A 17,857-nucleotide genomic window follows, 5' to 3' on the forward strand; every position below is an offset into this window, starting at 1 on the left:
GTTTGAAAACAAAATGATTAAGATGTGTACACTCTTGTGTATTCAAGGTGTGAGGAATATATGTTATTATATTTTATTTGATGGTTACACCACTTGAAATGTTCAATTCATTCGAGTCAAAACTTTTGTTGAAACTGGTATACGTTTTCAAAAATATGTATGTAAAATTGCATTTTTTTTCCTATTCATCATCTCAGACATCCTTATTTGTCAGTGACCCTAACTGACCCCTATTGACCCCCTTAGTGTGTGTGTGTGTGTGTGTGTGTCTTACTTGATGACCCCATCCTCCATATAGATGTCTGCATGGAAAGACTGATCATCGTTCACAATCCGAGCACCTTTGATCAGAAGCCTCTCACTCTGACAAAATATAAAAAAAGAGAGAGAGAGAGAGAGAGGATGAGGGACATATGAGACTTATTTAGATCGACATCTACCTCACAAAACACAAAACAAATGTAAAAAATGAATGTAAGGTTTGTATATTTCAGTTTGCAAATAGCAACCTACAATTTTCAGCAATTATTACTTCAATCTGGAAATTGCAAAATTGCAATTAAAATATTTCATTACTTCTTATAGAAGTTGTGTTGACATGCAGTAGCTGACTATACACGCTAACATTCAGCAATAGTCAGCCCAACTGGAATGGAAAAGTCTAAAGAAACTAGGCAAGTTGAAGACATGCTGTAAGACCCGAAAACTTTGATCCTAAACACGTCACTTTCTTATGTAACTTCCTTATGTATCCATTTAAACACTGCTCAGTGTCTGGGTAAGTTATTCATAGACACAAGATTGTTTCCAAATTTTTGTGGAGAAAAAATCTGCTGAAATCTGTTAACATTTAAACATGTTAAAATCTGTTAAACCGAGATGAAAGTACAACACTCTTACTGGCAGATGAAGCACAATCAAAATGGTTAAAAATGTTTAAAAAACAAATAAGCGATGGTTGGGAACTTTATGGTGTTCAAATTCATTTTCATTTTCAGGCTTTTCAATGACTATTGATTCAGTGTGTGAGCTGTTAACTCAAAAATCAATCCAAATAATTGATAGAATTCATGATATTGATTCAGATCGACTAAGTTACTAATTATTATTTTATAGGCTGCTTGCCTTTATTTTAGAGGAACCTGGAGTGTAGACAGGAAAGTCGGGGTGAGAAAGCCACAGCTCTAACCATGTAACAAAATTAAACATGAAAACTAGAAACATGTGTGGAAAATATCCTTTAAAAATCAATTCAGTGTGTGATCCCTGAGTGCAACTTTAGATCATAAATGACTGAGCTCATATGAATCAGCATGTCATGGGGGAGGCAATTCTGAGTAATGCAGAGTTAGCAGAATTTTTTTTTACATATTTAAGGTTATATTTTATATAACATTAAATACAACACCACTTTAACATTACCAAAACAGCTCAAAAAAAGCAGAATTGTGCCACTAGCATCACAATATGGAATTGAAAAAATAATCCAAACAGGTTTGCCAAACACTCCCCTCGTCTTCCACTGGACGAAACAATCAAAAGCCCCGCCCCAAACTCACAATATTGGTTGAGACAAGATTGCTGTGTCGGGCAGGACAAGATGCTCAAACAAACAGAGCAATGTTTTGATGGCGCTACATAGACACAGTGTTTTCACTTTTCAGGGACATCAACCTACCAATAGTTTACTTATAGTTGTCTCTTCATACTAAGCTGGGGGACGAGAAAGTATTTCACATTAAAAATGCACACTTCACCTTTAAATTATTTGTCATAGTTAGAATGTTCATGACTGTGCAGATGAATCAGACTGCATGGAGGTTTGCTCTATCCATCACTTTAACTCAAAATGGTCACAGTGACGTTTCTAACAGTATAAACGGGAAGTCTTATGGTGTCACTTCAGTGCTCACAACATCAAAAACACTGTAAGCTCGAACAGGGAATTGTCTGATTTCATTACTGTGACAAGGACAACTTGTCCGGAATCATTTTTATTATATTTTGTATAAAGGACATGATGCCCATTTTTAGGACCACGAAGATTATTTTTTTTTTTTTTTTGCATTGTGATATTATATACATGACAATACATTTCTCCCAAGATTCTCATTACCATAATGCAAAAATATCATTACCATTACTGTAATGTGAAAATATAATCATTTATTTTATAATTTAAATTGTAAAGTATTTATAAATCATGGAAATTAAATCATGGAAATAATAATCTAACGAGAATCACCATTAGAGTATAAAGAGAATAAAAATAAAAAACTCAAAAGTAAATGTCTGGAATCATAACGGTAATGAGAATTTGGGTGGAAAATGTGTTCAATTTTAGTGAAATTAATGTGAAAAAATAATGGCACTACAAGTAGGCTTTATTTTCTTTAAGCAAAATATCCTTAATTTCTTTGATTTTAGGTTTAAATATGATCCGGATATATGTTCCTCACAGCTTTCAAGAGATTCACACATATGCTGTTCTTCTTCTGAAGCTTAAAACATCTAGAGCTGTCTCTAGCTGTAATGTTTTATAGAAAGTAATATTAGATAATAATATTTAGATAGAGAACCTTTAGATTTGTGTCAAACACGTAAATCTTGCACAACATGCGTTAGTATTTCAACCAAAACTCACCAGGGTGACTGAGAAACATATTTTCATGAGCTCAGTAACATGAAGGCTTTATTGAAGGAAAGTTGAGGGTCTGTTTTTGACATTGACAAAACCCAAGAAAACAGGAAGTCTGCATGGGGCGAAAACCCTTTGACACACAAAGGATCCCACCACTGTCAATCCACAATGCAATGTTTGGAAAAGACCGCTTTGATCTGTGAAATCAACAAATCCAACCTTATAATTTCAAGTACATTATTCATAACCCAATGACATACAACACTTTACTGTGTAGAATATCTGTTTCCCATGTCTTAATGGTAGCATAATAGTGTTGGGGGTGCAATCGGTGCTGAGTGATATGGCAGTCATCTTTGACTTAAAATACTGACAAGCAGCATGGATGCAGCATAAAGATAAACCAATAGCTTTAAGTTACGGATGCCATTTTAGAAATGCATTCACATGGTCAAGCAATGGCAACATGGCAGCCCCCATGGGCCGACCCGCTCCATGTAAATTAAAACAGCTTGTATTAGCCCACTAATATGCCTGAAGTCTTCACCTCATATGATTACATAGTTTTAAACATACTTTGGAAAAGTATAATTCATTTCCATGAGTAATTTTTGAAGAATCGGTTTAAATAAACTGATGAATCAGAAAGTCTCCAATAAAAATAAATATTCAATAAGCTGTAGAATAATGTCAGAGTGCTGACAAAGCAAAGACTGAATTGTATCAAGGCTGTATCCAACAGAGTGCAAAATTGGGGTTCTGGAAGTAAAAATCCCATTAATTTTCTTCTTAGAGAAACAATTTTTCAGCAATATTGTATATTCTTGCAACAAAAACCTACTGCACCATAGGTTATAAGGCTGTTAAGCATTGTTATTGCACAGCACTCTGGAACACTCGATTCTTCTTGGTCAATGGCGCCATCTAGCGGCCTGACATCTCTGAGTAACAACTGCACATCCGGGAATCAAGACGTTTCACACCGTCATCCGGGTATTGTGAATCATCTTTCCTACTTCTCGGATCACTGTTTGATCTCTACAAATGAGCCAGTAAAATAATATCAACTTAAATCAATGTTTCTTGGGGGCCTGGGTAGCTCAGAGGTAAAATACGCTGGCTACCACCCCTGGAGTTCGCTACAAAAAGTTCGAATCTCAGGGTGTGCTGAGTGACTCCAGCCAGGTCTCCTAAGCAACCAAATTGGCCTGGTTGCTAGGGAGGGTAGAGTCACATGGGGTAATCTCCTCGTGGTCGCTATAATGTGGTTCGTTCTTGGTGGGGCGCGTGGTGAGTTGGGCGTGGTTGCCGCGGTGGATGGCATGAAGCCTCCACACGTGCTATGTCTCCGTGCCAAAGCGCTCAACAAGCCACACAATAAGATGCACAGGGTTGACAGTCTCAGATGCGGAGGCAACTGGGATTTGTCCTCCTCCACCCGGACTGAGGTGAATCACTACGCGACCATGAGTACTTAGAGCGCATTGGGAATTGGGCATTCCAAATTGGGAGAAAAAGGGGAAAAAATCCCCAAAAAATAAAAATAAAATAAAAAACCAATGTTTCTTGTCCACTTATTTATTTATTTGGCAAGTATTATTGTAATAAGATGCATAATGTGCAGTCTGACTGTACATTATCCCTTACCTACATGATTTTGTATAAGCCACAAGTCAGTGTGATTTCACCTTCTTTAAAAAAAATCATGTTTAATTGCTGAATTCCAGATATGGAACTACACTACCCATAATTCTGAAGAGCGATCCACCAATCAGAGAAGTCTCTGTTACCCTAGATGAATCAAATTACAGTTAAATAACTTTCATATTTGTGTATGAATATTTTGTAATAAACTTTAAATACATTGTTTTGTACTTTTAATCAACAATTATTATACTCTACCATCATTTTATTTAAATTCACAGTGCTTAATGGGATTGTAGTTCATTCCTTTGCATAAGACATTAAGTATTGTATGCCACAATGAACCAATCATCTCAATTTTTTAAATCCTAATGGAGAACATGAATGGGAAAATACAACCGGAACCAAGGCCTCTGAAAAAGTGGGCGTTCACTGTGCTGTATAGACAGAAAATTCTAAGAATACCAGAGTCCCATCTAAGCCGTGCACAGTCTGCACACAGAAAGTGCAGTCATTTGTTGTTGCTGATCGTGTGTGTGTGTGTGTGTGTTTATGGGGAGGGTAGGGAGGACACAGCCAAAGAATGCTTGGCCAAAGGACATTAAGGCGTGGAGTGTTAGCCATGCTCGCTCATAGAAATGAGCTGGGATAAAACCGCTCTGTATGCATCCAGAGCTGCAGTCTTGTTGCCTGGTGCCAAAAATATTTACCATACACAGACAGTTTCTTATTTTTTTGACAGTAAAGACGTCAAAACACTGGAACTTACCAATCGAAATGCATCATGTCCAACGTCTATTACACTACAACACATCCACCCTGTCCTTTGAGTGAGTTAACTGGGTTGTTATGGCAACCGAGATCCCCGCTGGTTTCTAAAACCTGATCTTCTTAGAAACTGCCATACGTTTTTTTTTTTTTTTCTCTTGCTTCCTCGACGCAAAGGGGTGGCTCATTGCTTTTATTCCAACATAACGTGAACGCACCATAATTATGAGATGATTCTGATTCCGCTGGTCTGTTTTCTGATTCCGGTCTCCGTAAGAAGCAATGTAAAAACTTCAAAGACGAATGATCCAGACAGAGAACAACAACCATTTTAAGTGTTATTTGGAGTAAAAATGAGTTCAGGCTCAATTTGTGCAGTTGTTAGCTCTCATAACAACTCAAAGTAGTTATTTATGTCAATGTAACTAACCCCGGGCCATCATTTCATGTCATCTACCCACTCGGATGAGGCACTGTCAAAAGACACTCAACACAACTCGGCAAATTATCGGCACCATGGAGCCGTTTTTTTACTTGGCAATACTTTCAAATTTAATACACTAAAAATCTAATTTTCCGCTAAAAACATACACCGATGCGAGTGAAATTGAAAACAGGCTTCCATTATGAATCGTGGAACACTTCTGTGTTCAGAAAATAGATGGATAATACTGTATGTTATTTGGACATGTAACATTGTCATTCAATCGTATTCTTTTAAGTATTTTGGAGTACTATGTAAATGTCATGGTACATGAATAATGTAATCATTTAATACCATACACATAAAGGTTATTGTACGATACAATACTGTATTATAATCAGCCACAGAACTTTTTGTAGGGTAGGACGCCTTTAGCTGACAGGCCTGATGCTAATGTGTAGAAATAGATTATTCAATAGGGTAGGTCACAGCTGAACAAAAATATCGATGTCCTTTTACAATGTGTGAAACCACTTCAAACGATTCAGTCTGTGCGATAGGCATCCAAATGATTCGGAGTGAATTGCGAACTGATTCAGACCAACCTTTGAGCAATTCATTGAAATGAACCGACTCAAGCAAGTGATTCATTTGTGAATCAGGCATCACTAGATTCTGAACAGGTGACATAAAATAATAAAGGATTTGAGCTAGGGCTGAAAACCGATTAAAATGTTAAAAAATCGAATTAATCGCAAATAATCATATATATAATCCATAATAATTTATATATATATATGTATATATATACATACTTTATTTAACTTATCTTTATGTAATTTATTTAATTTATATAATTTATATAATCAGCCAATCATGTGGCAGCAATGCATAAAATCATGCAGATACAGGTCAGGAGCTTCAGTTAATGTTCACATCAACCATCAGAATGGGGAAAAAAATGTGATCTCAGTGATTTCGACCATGGCATGATTGTTGGTGCCAGACGGGCTGGTTTGAGTATTTCTGTAACTGCTGATCTTCTGGGATTTTCACGCACAACAGTCTCTAGAGTTTACTCAGAATGGTGCCAAAAACAAAAAACATCCAGTGAGCGGCAGTTCTGTGGATGGAAACACCTTGTTGATGAGAGAGGTCAACGGAGAATGACCAGACTGGTTTGAGCTGACAGCAAGGCGACAGTAACTCAGATAACCACTCTGTACAATTGTAGTGAGCAGAATAGCATCTCAGAATGCACAACATGTCGAACCTTGAGGCAGATGAGCTACAACAGCAGAAGACCACGTCAGGTTCCACTTCTGTCAGCCAAGAACAGAAAGCTAAAGAACAGAAAGATGCATCTAAATATACATCGGACGGATGTTTTAAAAGTGTCTCACTAGTTTTCAGCACCATAAACACTGCGTTTAAAAAAGTCTAAGCTATGGAAATCACATCTCGAGACCCCTGCATTCTGTTGTGCTTTGTTCAGCTGTCAAAGAGTCCTTGCTCTTGTCCAGTGTCTGCGCCGTTATGAGGTTTGTTGAGGTGTGCTGACTGCCCCCTTCAGGCGTGGCTCTTAAAGATACGAAGTTACATGTTCTTTTAGCTTGAACTGCTTAATGATAGAAAAAGACATACTTTTATTACGCAATTTACGTAAGGGTCTGGAGGCATGATTGAGTACATTTTTTTACATGTTATTTTTTAAATCAGTAATCGCACTAAATTAACGCGTTAGCCAGTAAATAATCCATCTTTATGAAATAACGACTTACTGAGTAACAATACCAAACATTTACTCGATAACTCTCGCTTCAGTTACACTTAAAAAAATTAATTTAAAAAAAATAATAATATTTTGGGCTCGGGCCCCTGCACCTCTGCTCTCAGTATTGTGTATATACATTTTAGTTCATCTAGTTATATACTGTATATATATTTCTTCCAAACCATACTTTATTTGTATATTGATTTATATATTGATATCCACAGCGGTTCACAGTATATTACAGCAGTGAGCATCTGTAGAGATTGAGAAAACCACACCTTCACCTCTCACAGCTCTTGCACATATACAGCCGGTGCACGAACAGAGACTGTTGAGTAATTGCTATACAAAAAATCTGTTCAATAAGTGCACGGTTTATTGCGAAGTTTGGTATCTGTGGAAAATAATTTCCAACTAACAATATTGCAGCCTAAATAAAATGCTTAAACGACATCGTACAACGCATAACACGCCCATTTGTGCTGGACTGCGCAGTTTCACAGCATCAGGACCAAAGATAATCTATCAGGACAAAGAGCATCCGTGCTAAAACCGCAACACAGCACTCCAGTTATAAAACATCCTCTTTATCACTCATGCATATGCACATAACCTTTATAAAAACATACGTTTTTAATGAACAATGTGCCTGCTGCTAGTATGTGCCGGTCATATAAAACATGCATGTAATAGTCTATCGGTTATGGGCGTGATTTTCTTGCTGCAGTCCACCGGCTCATATTAAACCCAACGATATTTTCTTGTTTTATTATTCCCGCAATATGCATAAAGGACTGTAAGAATTAATGCAATAAAACACAACCACATTACCATTTTGGGGCACCATTTACTGCACTTTGAAACATGTATCAGATATATCTGAACTGAGAGCTCAATAGGCTATCAATGTAACTCAAGAATATTAGATATGACTTATCTGCAGCCTAACATGCAATTCTATCTATAATTCTATCAAGAAAAAAAATGCATTAGAATATCACTGATGGTTCATTTAAATGTATGCACTTACGGTGATTTTGGGGATGTTCTTTTTGCCTTGGTACGACATTTTCTTCGTTGATGCGAGATGTCTTTATTGTCTGTATGTGCTGAGACTGTTCTTTTGCTGTTGCGCACACTTGAGCTGTCTCTCAAACACACTGCTGGGCTCCTCCCTCCATGTCCTGCTGTGTGTCATGTGGGGTTTAAACCACCAGGGGGCGCCGACACAGTGTGTTTGGGAGTCAGAATCATTACAGGGAACCGATTCTTTTGAACAGTTCATTTCAATGAACCGGCTCGAAAAAAGATGAATCGGTTCTTTTACGCCATCACGTGTTCCTAGACGTCCTGCGACATTTTACATGCTTTAAACCCATTTTAATAAACGTCTGAGGGAAAATATAGCTGTTTATTTCACTCGAGCTCTGATGATCATAGGCCTGTTGCTCAGCGGTAGTGTGCTCATTTTGAGGCGTACTTAATTTAACCTAAAAAAATCGACCGACTCGCGATCCGCTGTCATCGGCTCAGTGTGATTCGCGAACGAATCGTTTAGTCATCGGAAAGAACGACTCACAAGAACGATTCGTTCATGAATCGGACGTCCATTGTCTACTTCCGAACACTGGTGTCGAGCCGTGTTAAAAGGCCTGTCATATGTGTGTGTTTATATATATATATATATATATATATATATATATATATATATGTTCCTGTTCTCATTCACCACTGAAGACAATATATATCCTTTGCACACTTTCAAATGATTTCTGACTATTAAGATCTAAGATATTAAGATATATATATATATATAAACAATAATAATTAAAAAAAAAGGTTAGTGTAAAACACTTTTCCATATAACTAAAACTATCAATTCTTTCTACTAACACACCACAACACTTTCCGTCATCTACAAGGGAACAGTATGTTTTCTTAATAACTAAATGTTGTCCAATATTTGTTCATAGAACTGCTGTAAATTGAGGATGCTGTCTAGTTTATTTGTAAGTGCATCCATGGTAAAAAAAAAAAAAAAAAACCTCATTATCATTATGGACTGTCACAGTGATGGTAAACAAAGGGGAGAGTGGTCCCGAGAACAGCTGCTGAGTCCCACCCTGTGTCTCTTTTGTCTGAGCAGACACCTCCCTTTGGCCCTAAGCGCGTGCACATGTAAATAGGGACAAACCATAGAGTAGACTTTTATGTTTTTTATGTAAAGCTTATTATAATAACTACAGACAGACTAATCATAACCCATACCCTAACCCCTGAAAAAAATTAAAATAAAATAAAAACGATCCCCAAAGGCAGATTTTGTCATATTTAGTTCACTTCTACTACATGTTTGTCACCTGCAAAGTTACTATATGATATGTCACACCAGACACTACTAAAGTTTATTAGGTAGGCATACTACTATGTGGATGATACTATAACAATCATAATTACTCCCAGTTATAACAATTAATATATCATAATTACAATTATTTTGTGGATAAATCAATAATGGTGCATAAAAAGATTTTAAAAAAATTGCAATTGCACATAGTTGCCATTCAAGTGCATGTATATATGCATACTGTAGTATAGATCAAACTCATGAGAATATATGAATATGAATATATATGCATCCCTTAAAGGGACAGTTCACCCAAAAATGACTAATTCTCTCATGATTTACTCACCCTCATGCCATCCCAGATGTGTATGACTTTCTTTCTTCAGCAGAACACAATTGATGATTTTTAGAAGAATATTTCAGCTCTGTAGGTCCATACAATGCAAGTGAATGGTGATCAGAACTCACAAGGTCCAAAATGGACCTAAAAGCAGCATAAAATAATCTATAAGACTTCAGAGGTTTAAACCATGTCTTCAGAAGTGATATGATAGGTGTGGGTGAGAAAAAGATACATTTTTAAGTCCTTTTTTTCTTTAAATCTCCACCATTACCATCCCCAACCAGTAGGTTTACTGTAAAAAGTGATTCACGTGTCAAGTAAATTTGATTAAAAAAAGAAATGAACATGAAATGTATAATTTTATGGATATTTTATATTTGAAATTATGGCTTTGCATTGTATAAAAAATATTGGGTACATTTACTCGTAAATTTAAGAGAGAAGACAACTATATTTTGGGAAAATTTGTGCAATTGTGTGGTTTAATTTACGGACACCAATTCAACAAATAAATTAGAGAGAAGACAACCTTATTATTTTGGGAAATTTTGTGACATTTCTGGGTTTGATTTACAGACACCAATTCATTTGAAAATGAACATATGCTCATTTTGACAGACTGGTCATCACGTGTACACAAGGGTGTAGATTTGGCTTGAACATTGGGTGTTGGGTTCAGCATGAAGCATTTACATATTTCCATTGATCATGGTATAAATAATGGGGGTGGGGGGGTTGTACTTGCTTGTTACCTCCCCCCCATTCCCCCTGGAATCTACGCCGCTCCATGTACACGCTAAAAGGTAAGCCTTTATAATTTGTAATTTCCTTTTATTTCTTAATTGTCTCGTTAAAGGTTGACCAGGTGTGTTCAGTCCAGATCTGGAGCAACACTAACATTGCACATTTTGGACGGCTCCCTTATTTTATTTCCCAGTTTTTGTCGAAGCCTGTCCTGATGATCTAGTTGAATCAGTTGTGTAAAATAAGAGAGACATCTAAATGTGTGATGTTCTGTGGAGAAAATGTGGACGATGGTCTGATGAAAAAAGGGCGATGATTGTTTTATAATACTACCCCCTTTCTCCACTCATTCGTGGGGATGGTTATGCCATGTTAATTGTAACCTAAAAAACTAAAATGCAAGATGTGCTTCAGAAATGGGTTAAAAACCAATGTGATCAGACTAAACAAATGGTCACTGTTTGCTTTATCTTACTTTTACTTTTTTCAAGTGACGCTAGGGTGACCAGACCTCCTGATAAAACCGGGACAGTCCAGATTTTATGGGCCATGTCCCGCGTCCCAATGGAGTTACAGAACTTCATTTGCTGTGCTTTTTTTTATTTATCTTGAGCAACTTGCAACAACTAATGAGAGAAATAATCAGTGTCTCATAATCAGTGGTGCTGATCTTCCCCCTCAATGCTCCCTCCCACTTCTGCTGCTGTCTGTCAGCACAGTATTTTTCCCAAACATTTTATGGACTGTGCGTTCCCGCGCCGATAAAGTTACAGATTCTAATCTTCTACAAAATGCCCTGAGGAAAAAAACAGGTAAAGGTAGTCTGTAAACCTTAAACCAGTATATTTCAAACATGTTCTTGGGGACACACAACTCTGCACATTTGTAACCCTTATTTAACACACCTGATTGAAATCATCAGCTCGTTAGTAAAGGCTCCGTGACATGATCTAGGTGTGTCAGATAAGGGGGACTTACAAAATATGCAGAGCTGTGGGTCCCCAGGAGCAGGATTGAAAACCCCTGGTATAAAGTGGTTGTTAAAGACTAAAAAATGTAAAGATGTGCTTCACAACCTCTGATGAAGATTATGGAGGAGCACAACTGCCTAAATTAAAAATAAATAAATAAATAAATACATTTCCAAATAAATGTAAAAAATGAAAAAATGTGTACATATAAATAAATGTATTTTCAAATGTGACATAAATGAGTATTTATACTTTTATTTCATTATTTATGAATTATTTTATTTATTTATTTCCATATTTATTTCTACATGTATTTTCTCATTTATTTTACAATTTACATCCACACCCATCTGTGGCTATATTTCAAGTCTGTAGACTCGCATTTCCCTCTGTCAACCACAAGATGTCACTGTGGCCTCCAAGCTTCACTCTGAAGCACTCAGCTCAATTGCTATGTCTGAGGGAGAAAACACGCCCCCTCATTAGCATACAGAAAGAATTTGGAAATGTGGAAATATGTACATGTATAAATAGATTTGGAAATAATTAAATGCATAAATAATGAGGAAATACATACATTTGGAAATGAATGTGTAAATAAATAAAAACAATAATACATCTTTTTTTTTTTTTTTTTACATTTATTTGCAAATATTTGTATTTATTTATTTGGCTGATTTCACTTTTCAGAGAAATCAGCCAACAGATGGTTTACTAATAGCTGTCTCAGAATATTAAAATGAAATACAAGAGTATTTTAACATTAAAAAATACATGCATCACTTTTTAAAATGCTGACATGTTAGAAATACTTGCAACATGAGAAGTATTAAATGCTTGTGTGTTTGTGTTCTATAGTGCTCTAATGCAGATGTTCAGCAAGATCTCCTGCAGCACGTAATGAAAATCACTGTCAGCACAAGGGGTGAGCAGGAGGACTTCAGCATCATCTTGGAGGGGGTCCAAGTCATGACTGGGTTGGAAAATATTGCTAAAGCCTGTGCGATTCTTCTGGGACTCACATATGCCCTAAACCTCAGCTATCCCAAACAACAGAGGTATACATCTGAAGCCTTTAAGAAGATCTTATTAGAACTGGATGTGTGCAAGTTATCTACCAAAGTGCAAGCACTTAAAAACAAACTTCTATTTTAGAGTTTTGTTCTTGGTTTTTCTGGACCAGGTTTTGGTCCAGAATGCACTGAATAGAGGGATATGTTCTTAAAGTTCAACAACAATACAAGCTTATAGCAAGCATAACTGTCAATGGTTTTGCAAGACAAGTTGTTTGTTTATTACCAAGTTTTATTCCAGAATAGATTTTTTTATTTATTTTTTCATGTCTTGTTTAGAGACATGTTCTTGGAGAATGTTATAAGTTTATCAGCAAGTGTGAGTATAGTCCAGTCCAGTTAGCCAAGTGTCATGTATGGCATTTATGTTTTTGGAAAACATTTAAAGATTTGAGATTTTACCTTGTGTTTAATGCCTAGCAGCTTTATATCATGGATGTGTTTTTGAAAAGTTCTTTTAGGATATGTTTTATAGCTAAAAGGAACAGTTCCCCTAAAAATGAAAATTCTCTCATAATTTACTCACTCACTTACTGACTTTCTTCTGCAGAACACATACAAATCACAGATCTCACCTCTGTAGGTCCATACAATGCACATAAATCATGCAAGACTCAAAAAAGCACAAAAACATCATAGAAGTAATCCATAAGACTCTAGTGGTTTAATTCATTAAAACACTGAAAAATTACACTCCAGTATTTTAATACCTTTTAAATATGATAAATCAATTAAAAACACTTCTGAAGCTATCTAATCGGTTTTAGGTAAGAACAGACTAAATTAAAACTCCTTGCTCATGATCGCCAAGGAGACTGCTGATATCATGATTCGTATAAAAAGGAGTTATATTTAGGTATTTTCTCACCTCAAACTGATTGGATTACTTAAAACATGAATTAAACTTCTAGAGTCATATAGATTATATTTGTGCTGTCTTTATGTGCTTTTAGAATCTTCAATGGTCTGGTCACCGTTCACTTGCATTGTATGGACCTACAGAGCTAAGATTTCTTCAAATCTTTTTTGTATTCTGCAGAAGAAAGTCAGTCATACACATCTGGGATTGCATGAGGGTGAATCAATGATGAGAGATTTTTTCATTTTTGGGCGAACTATTCCATTTAGTGCAGGCTTGTCCTAATAAGACTTTGACTACAGCACAAATTCGACAGTAAGTTGACCTTTGTAAACTTGACCTTAATTTAGTTTTTCAATAAATGTTGCTTTTATTTGTGTTTATTTTTACTTATGTTTAGTGTTTAGTGTAATGTACACTGCTTACTGTTTGATAGAATAAAAACAGCACTTAACTGTAGGGGTGTGTGTTATGTCTAATATTGTTACCATCCTTTTTTTTAAGTAGTTATCACATAATACTTTTTACAGTGTGGTTGAATGTGGAAGTGAAAGTGTAGATTTACAGTAAAAAAAAAAATAAAAAAAAATGACTTAAATATTGATCTATTTCTCACCCACACCTATCATATTGCTTCTGAAGACATGGATTAAACCACTGGAGTCTTATAGATTACTTTTATTTTGTCTTTATGTGCTTTTTGGACCTTCAAACTTCTGGTCACCATTCACTTGCATTATATGGACCAGCAGAGCTGAAATATTCTTCTAAAAATCTTCATTTGTGTTCGGCAGAAGAAATAAAGTCAAACACATCTGGGATGGCATGAGGGTGAGTAAATGATGAGAGAATTTTTATTTTTGGGTGAACTATCCCTTTAATCTTTCTTGTAGTGTTGGTGTCTTGCTGAATCAGCTTTGCAGCACTGCAGTAATAACGTCTGCCCACTAGATTGCAATACAAGGCACTTCTTCTGTCCAATCACTCTCAAATATGCTGTGGCTTTATTTAAGATACTTTCCCAAACAACTTGTCAATTATATGAGACACCATATAGATCTTACATTAGATTAAAATGCAAACCTTTTTTGCATCCTGAAAGGATGTTAAATACTATTTAGTAAATAGTAAATAAATAATGTGAGTAAACAGTAAAAAAGGGTGAAATTTGTAGGCCTGAAATGTGTAGTCTATATGTATATGTAGTCACACGTCTATAGACACATTTAAAGAATATATTTAGAGAAAGTGAATTTAGGGCTGTGTTGAATCCACTACTGATGAAAATGCTTTTCATACAGTAGATGGATGTAAGAAAGGAAGGAAGGAAGAATGGATGGATGGATAAATGGTTGAATGGATAAAAGGATGGATGGATAACCAAATGAGCATGTGCAGTATGGAGAAATTTGATTATGTGAGGAAATTATTTAATATATTTAAACTCTGTCTCCAAAGGACCAGCTGCTGCAGCTACTACATGTGGAAAACTGAAATGATGAAAGAGCTTTTCTTCTGCTGGTTGGTTTCAGCCAAATTTGGATTAAATCAAACCCATATCTAATAAATCAATTCGGCAAATCACCTGTCAGCAATAAGTGTGTGGTGATCTATTAACATCTCCATTTCGGAGCACTTGATGGCATAAAAAAAACTTTCCATGAATAGGGTACAATAAGTTGATTTGTTGTTCTTTTTCACCAAAGTATCGGTAAAAATGAGGCACTTGATCTTCAGAAAAGGTTGTGATTAAACTAAACATTATATGTGCTGTTATCTATATGTTATATTTACATTTTACTATACATGAGGTTTGAAAAGTTTTAATTAAATATAACATATAGATAACAGCACATATAATGTTTAGTTTAATCACAACCTTTTCTGAAGATCACATGCTCATTTGGTTATCCATCCATCCATTTATCCATCCATCCATCCATCCATCCATCCACTTATCCATCCATCCATTTATCCATCCATCCATCCATCCATCCATTTATCCATCCATCCATCCATTTATCCATCCATCTATCCATTTATCCATCCATCCATCCATCTATCCATCCATTTATCCATCTATCCATCCATCCACTTACTCATCTGTCCATCCACTTATCCATCCATCCATCTATCAACTTATCCATCCATCTATCCACTTATCCATCCATCCATCCATCTATCCATTTATCCATCCATCTATTTATCCATCCTTCCTTCCTTCATTCCTTACATCCATCTACTGTATAAAAAGCATTTTCATCAGTAGTGGATTCAATACAGCCCTAAATTTACTTTCTCTAAATATATTCTTTAAATGTGTCTATAGACGCGTGACTACATATCAGAATGAGCTTTATTGCCAAGTATTCTTACACATACATGGAATTTGTCTTGGTGACAGGAGCTTCCAGTGTACAACCATACAAAAACAATACAAAAACAGCAGCAAGACATAGATAATAATAAAAAATAAAACTAATTATACACATACGTACAGACACACACATGCATACATACACATGGGTAGTGCAAATCTAATACAATCTGTTATGTACAGTGTAAATACAAATCTGTTACGAACAGTGCAAATGTTTTTTTTGTTTTTTGTTTTTCTCTCCAGAGGAATGAAATGGCAGAAGAGGTTGGATGTGTTGGATAAATATAAGAAAGACTAAACTGTGTATTGCACATAGTTATTGCTCAATGGGGCAATTTAACTGTTCATGAGATGGATAGCCTGAGGGGAAAAACTGTTCCTGTGCCTGATGGTTCTGGTGCTCAGAGCTCTGAAGCGTCGGCCAGAAGGGAACAGTTCAAAAAGGTAATGGGCAGGGTGAGTGTAGTTAATATATACATATAGACTACACATTTCAGGCCTACAAATTTCACTCTTTTTTACTGTTTACTCACATTATTTATTTACTATTTACTAAATAGTATTTAACATCCTTTCAGGATGCAAATAAGGTTGGCATTTTAATCTAATATAAGATCTATATTGTATATATTAGTATTGTTGATGTGTATGACTACCTGAATGCAATTTATGTTGTATTATATACTTAAATTAAAATGTATTATATATGACGTAGGTAATAACTTAGGAAATATAGGCTATGTTAAAGCTGTATATTAATCATGTATAGATATAATTTAGACAGACAGACAGACAGATAGATAGATAGAATATATACATTTTTAATTACCTTAACATCATCAAGGCTTTGTAGCACTTCCTTCTCAAACGCATGCTTTATTTGTATTGTGTCTATAGTCTCACATCCACTGTCCGAAGATAGAAAGTTTCTGTGGTTTGGAGGTTTCATCTCTTCTCTATTTGTGTTTCTCGGGCTCCTGAAGCTTCGCTGACCGACACTCAGAGCGTCAAAATCGATGGTTTTACTCTCATACGCTCCTTCAACATTGCAGAATAAACCTCCGTATGTCTGTCGGGGCACCTGGTCCGCTGATCCCGGACGAGCCAGATACACCGGCAGATCCTCGTCCCGCTCCAGCATGCGTGTTTTCTCAGCCATGATGTGAGTGAGACTGTCAATGACCCTCAGCCGGTGTCACTGAGAGCCCGAGGAGAAACTTTACATGAGCCCACGCCTCACTCTCAGACTCAAAATAAACAGCCTACATTCAAAAGTTAGTCATGACATTAAACTTTGATTCATAGCCTCATATTAATATTTGCGATCTATAAAGCATTAGGTAAGTTATTTATGTATTATTTAGCCTATTTATTGAACAGGGGCGTTTCTATTGAAAACATCAAGGACTCAAGCCAAAACATCAAGGGGTTGGGTATTTAAAGGGATAGTTCACCCAGAAATGAAAATGATCTCATCGTCTACTCTTTACTCTTTCTTCTGCAGAACACAAATAAAGATTTTTAGAAGAATATCTCAGCTCTGTAGGTCCATACAATGCAAGTGAATGGTGACCAGAACTTTGAAGCTCCAAAAAGCACATAAAGACAGCACAAAAGTAATCCACATGACTCCAGTGCTTAAATCCATGTCTTCAGAAGCGATATGATATGTGTGGGTGAGAAACAGATACATATTTAAGTAATTTTTACAATAAATTCTACCTGCAAAGTAGGTGGCGATATACACGAAGAAAGTGAATTAACAAAAACAAAATAAGAAGAATGTGAAAGTGAAAGTGGAGATTTATGGTAAAAACAAAAAATTAATTGTTGATCTGTTTCTCACCCACACCTATTAATGTTCTAAATGATCCTGTTTCTGTTTTACA

The 17,857-nt window shown here is 35.9% G+C and overlaps 1 protein-coding gene across 3 annotated transcripts in view; it reads right to left on the bottom strand.

Annotated features, from left to right (window-relative positions):
- The window catches only part of LOC127430658 (dihydropyrimidinase-related protein 3), a 44,816-nt gene extending 27,666 nt beyond the window's left edge, over positions 1-17,150 (bottom strand). Inside the window, exons 1-3 of one of the 3 annotated variants that reach the window (XM_051680590.1) lie at positions 8,282-8,367; positions 6,751-6,820; positions 275-363 (exon numbers count right to left, since the gene is read on the bottom strand). In XM_051680590.1, the coding sequence (XP_051536550.1) occupies positions 275-294 (20 nt within the window). In that variant the 5' untranslated portion in view covers positions 295-363; positions 6,751-6,820; positions 8,282-8,367. Of the gene's footprint in view, positions 1-274; positions 364-6,750; positions 6,821-8,281; positions 8,418-16,797 lie in introns of those variants that run through there. The other 2 variants (XM_051680591.1, XM_051680589.1) reach the window with 2 other exon arrangements.
- Positions 17,151-17,857: the final 707 nt, after the last annotated feature.

Source organism: Myxocyprinus asiaticus, chromosome 40, assembly GCF_019703515.2.
Source record: "Myxocyprinus asiaticus isolate MX2 ecotype Aquarium Trade chromosome 40, UBuf_Myxa_2, whole genome shotgun sequence".
Lineage (NCBI taxonomy): Eukaryota > Metazoa > Chordata > Actinopteri > Cypriniformes > Catostomidae > Myxocyprinus > Myxocyprinus asiaticus.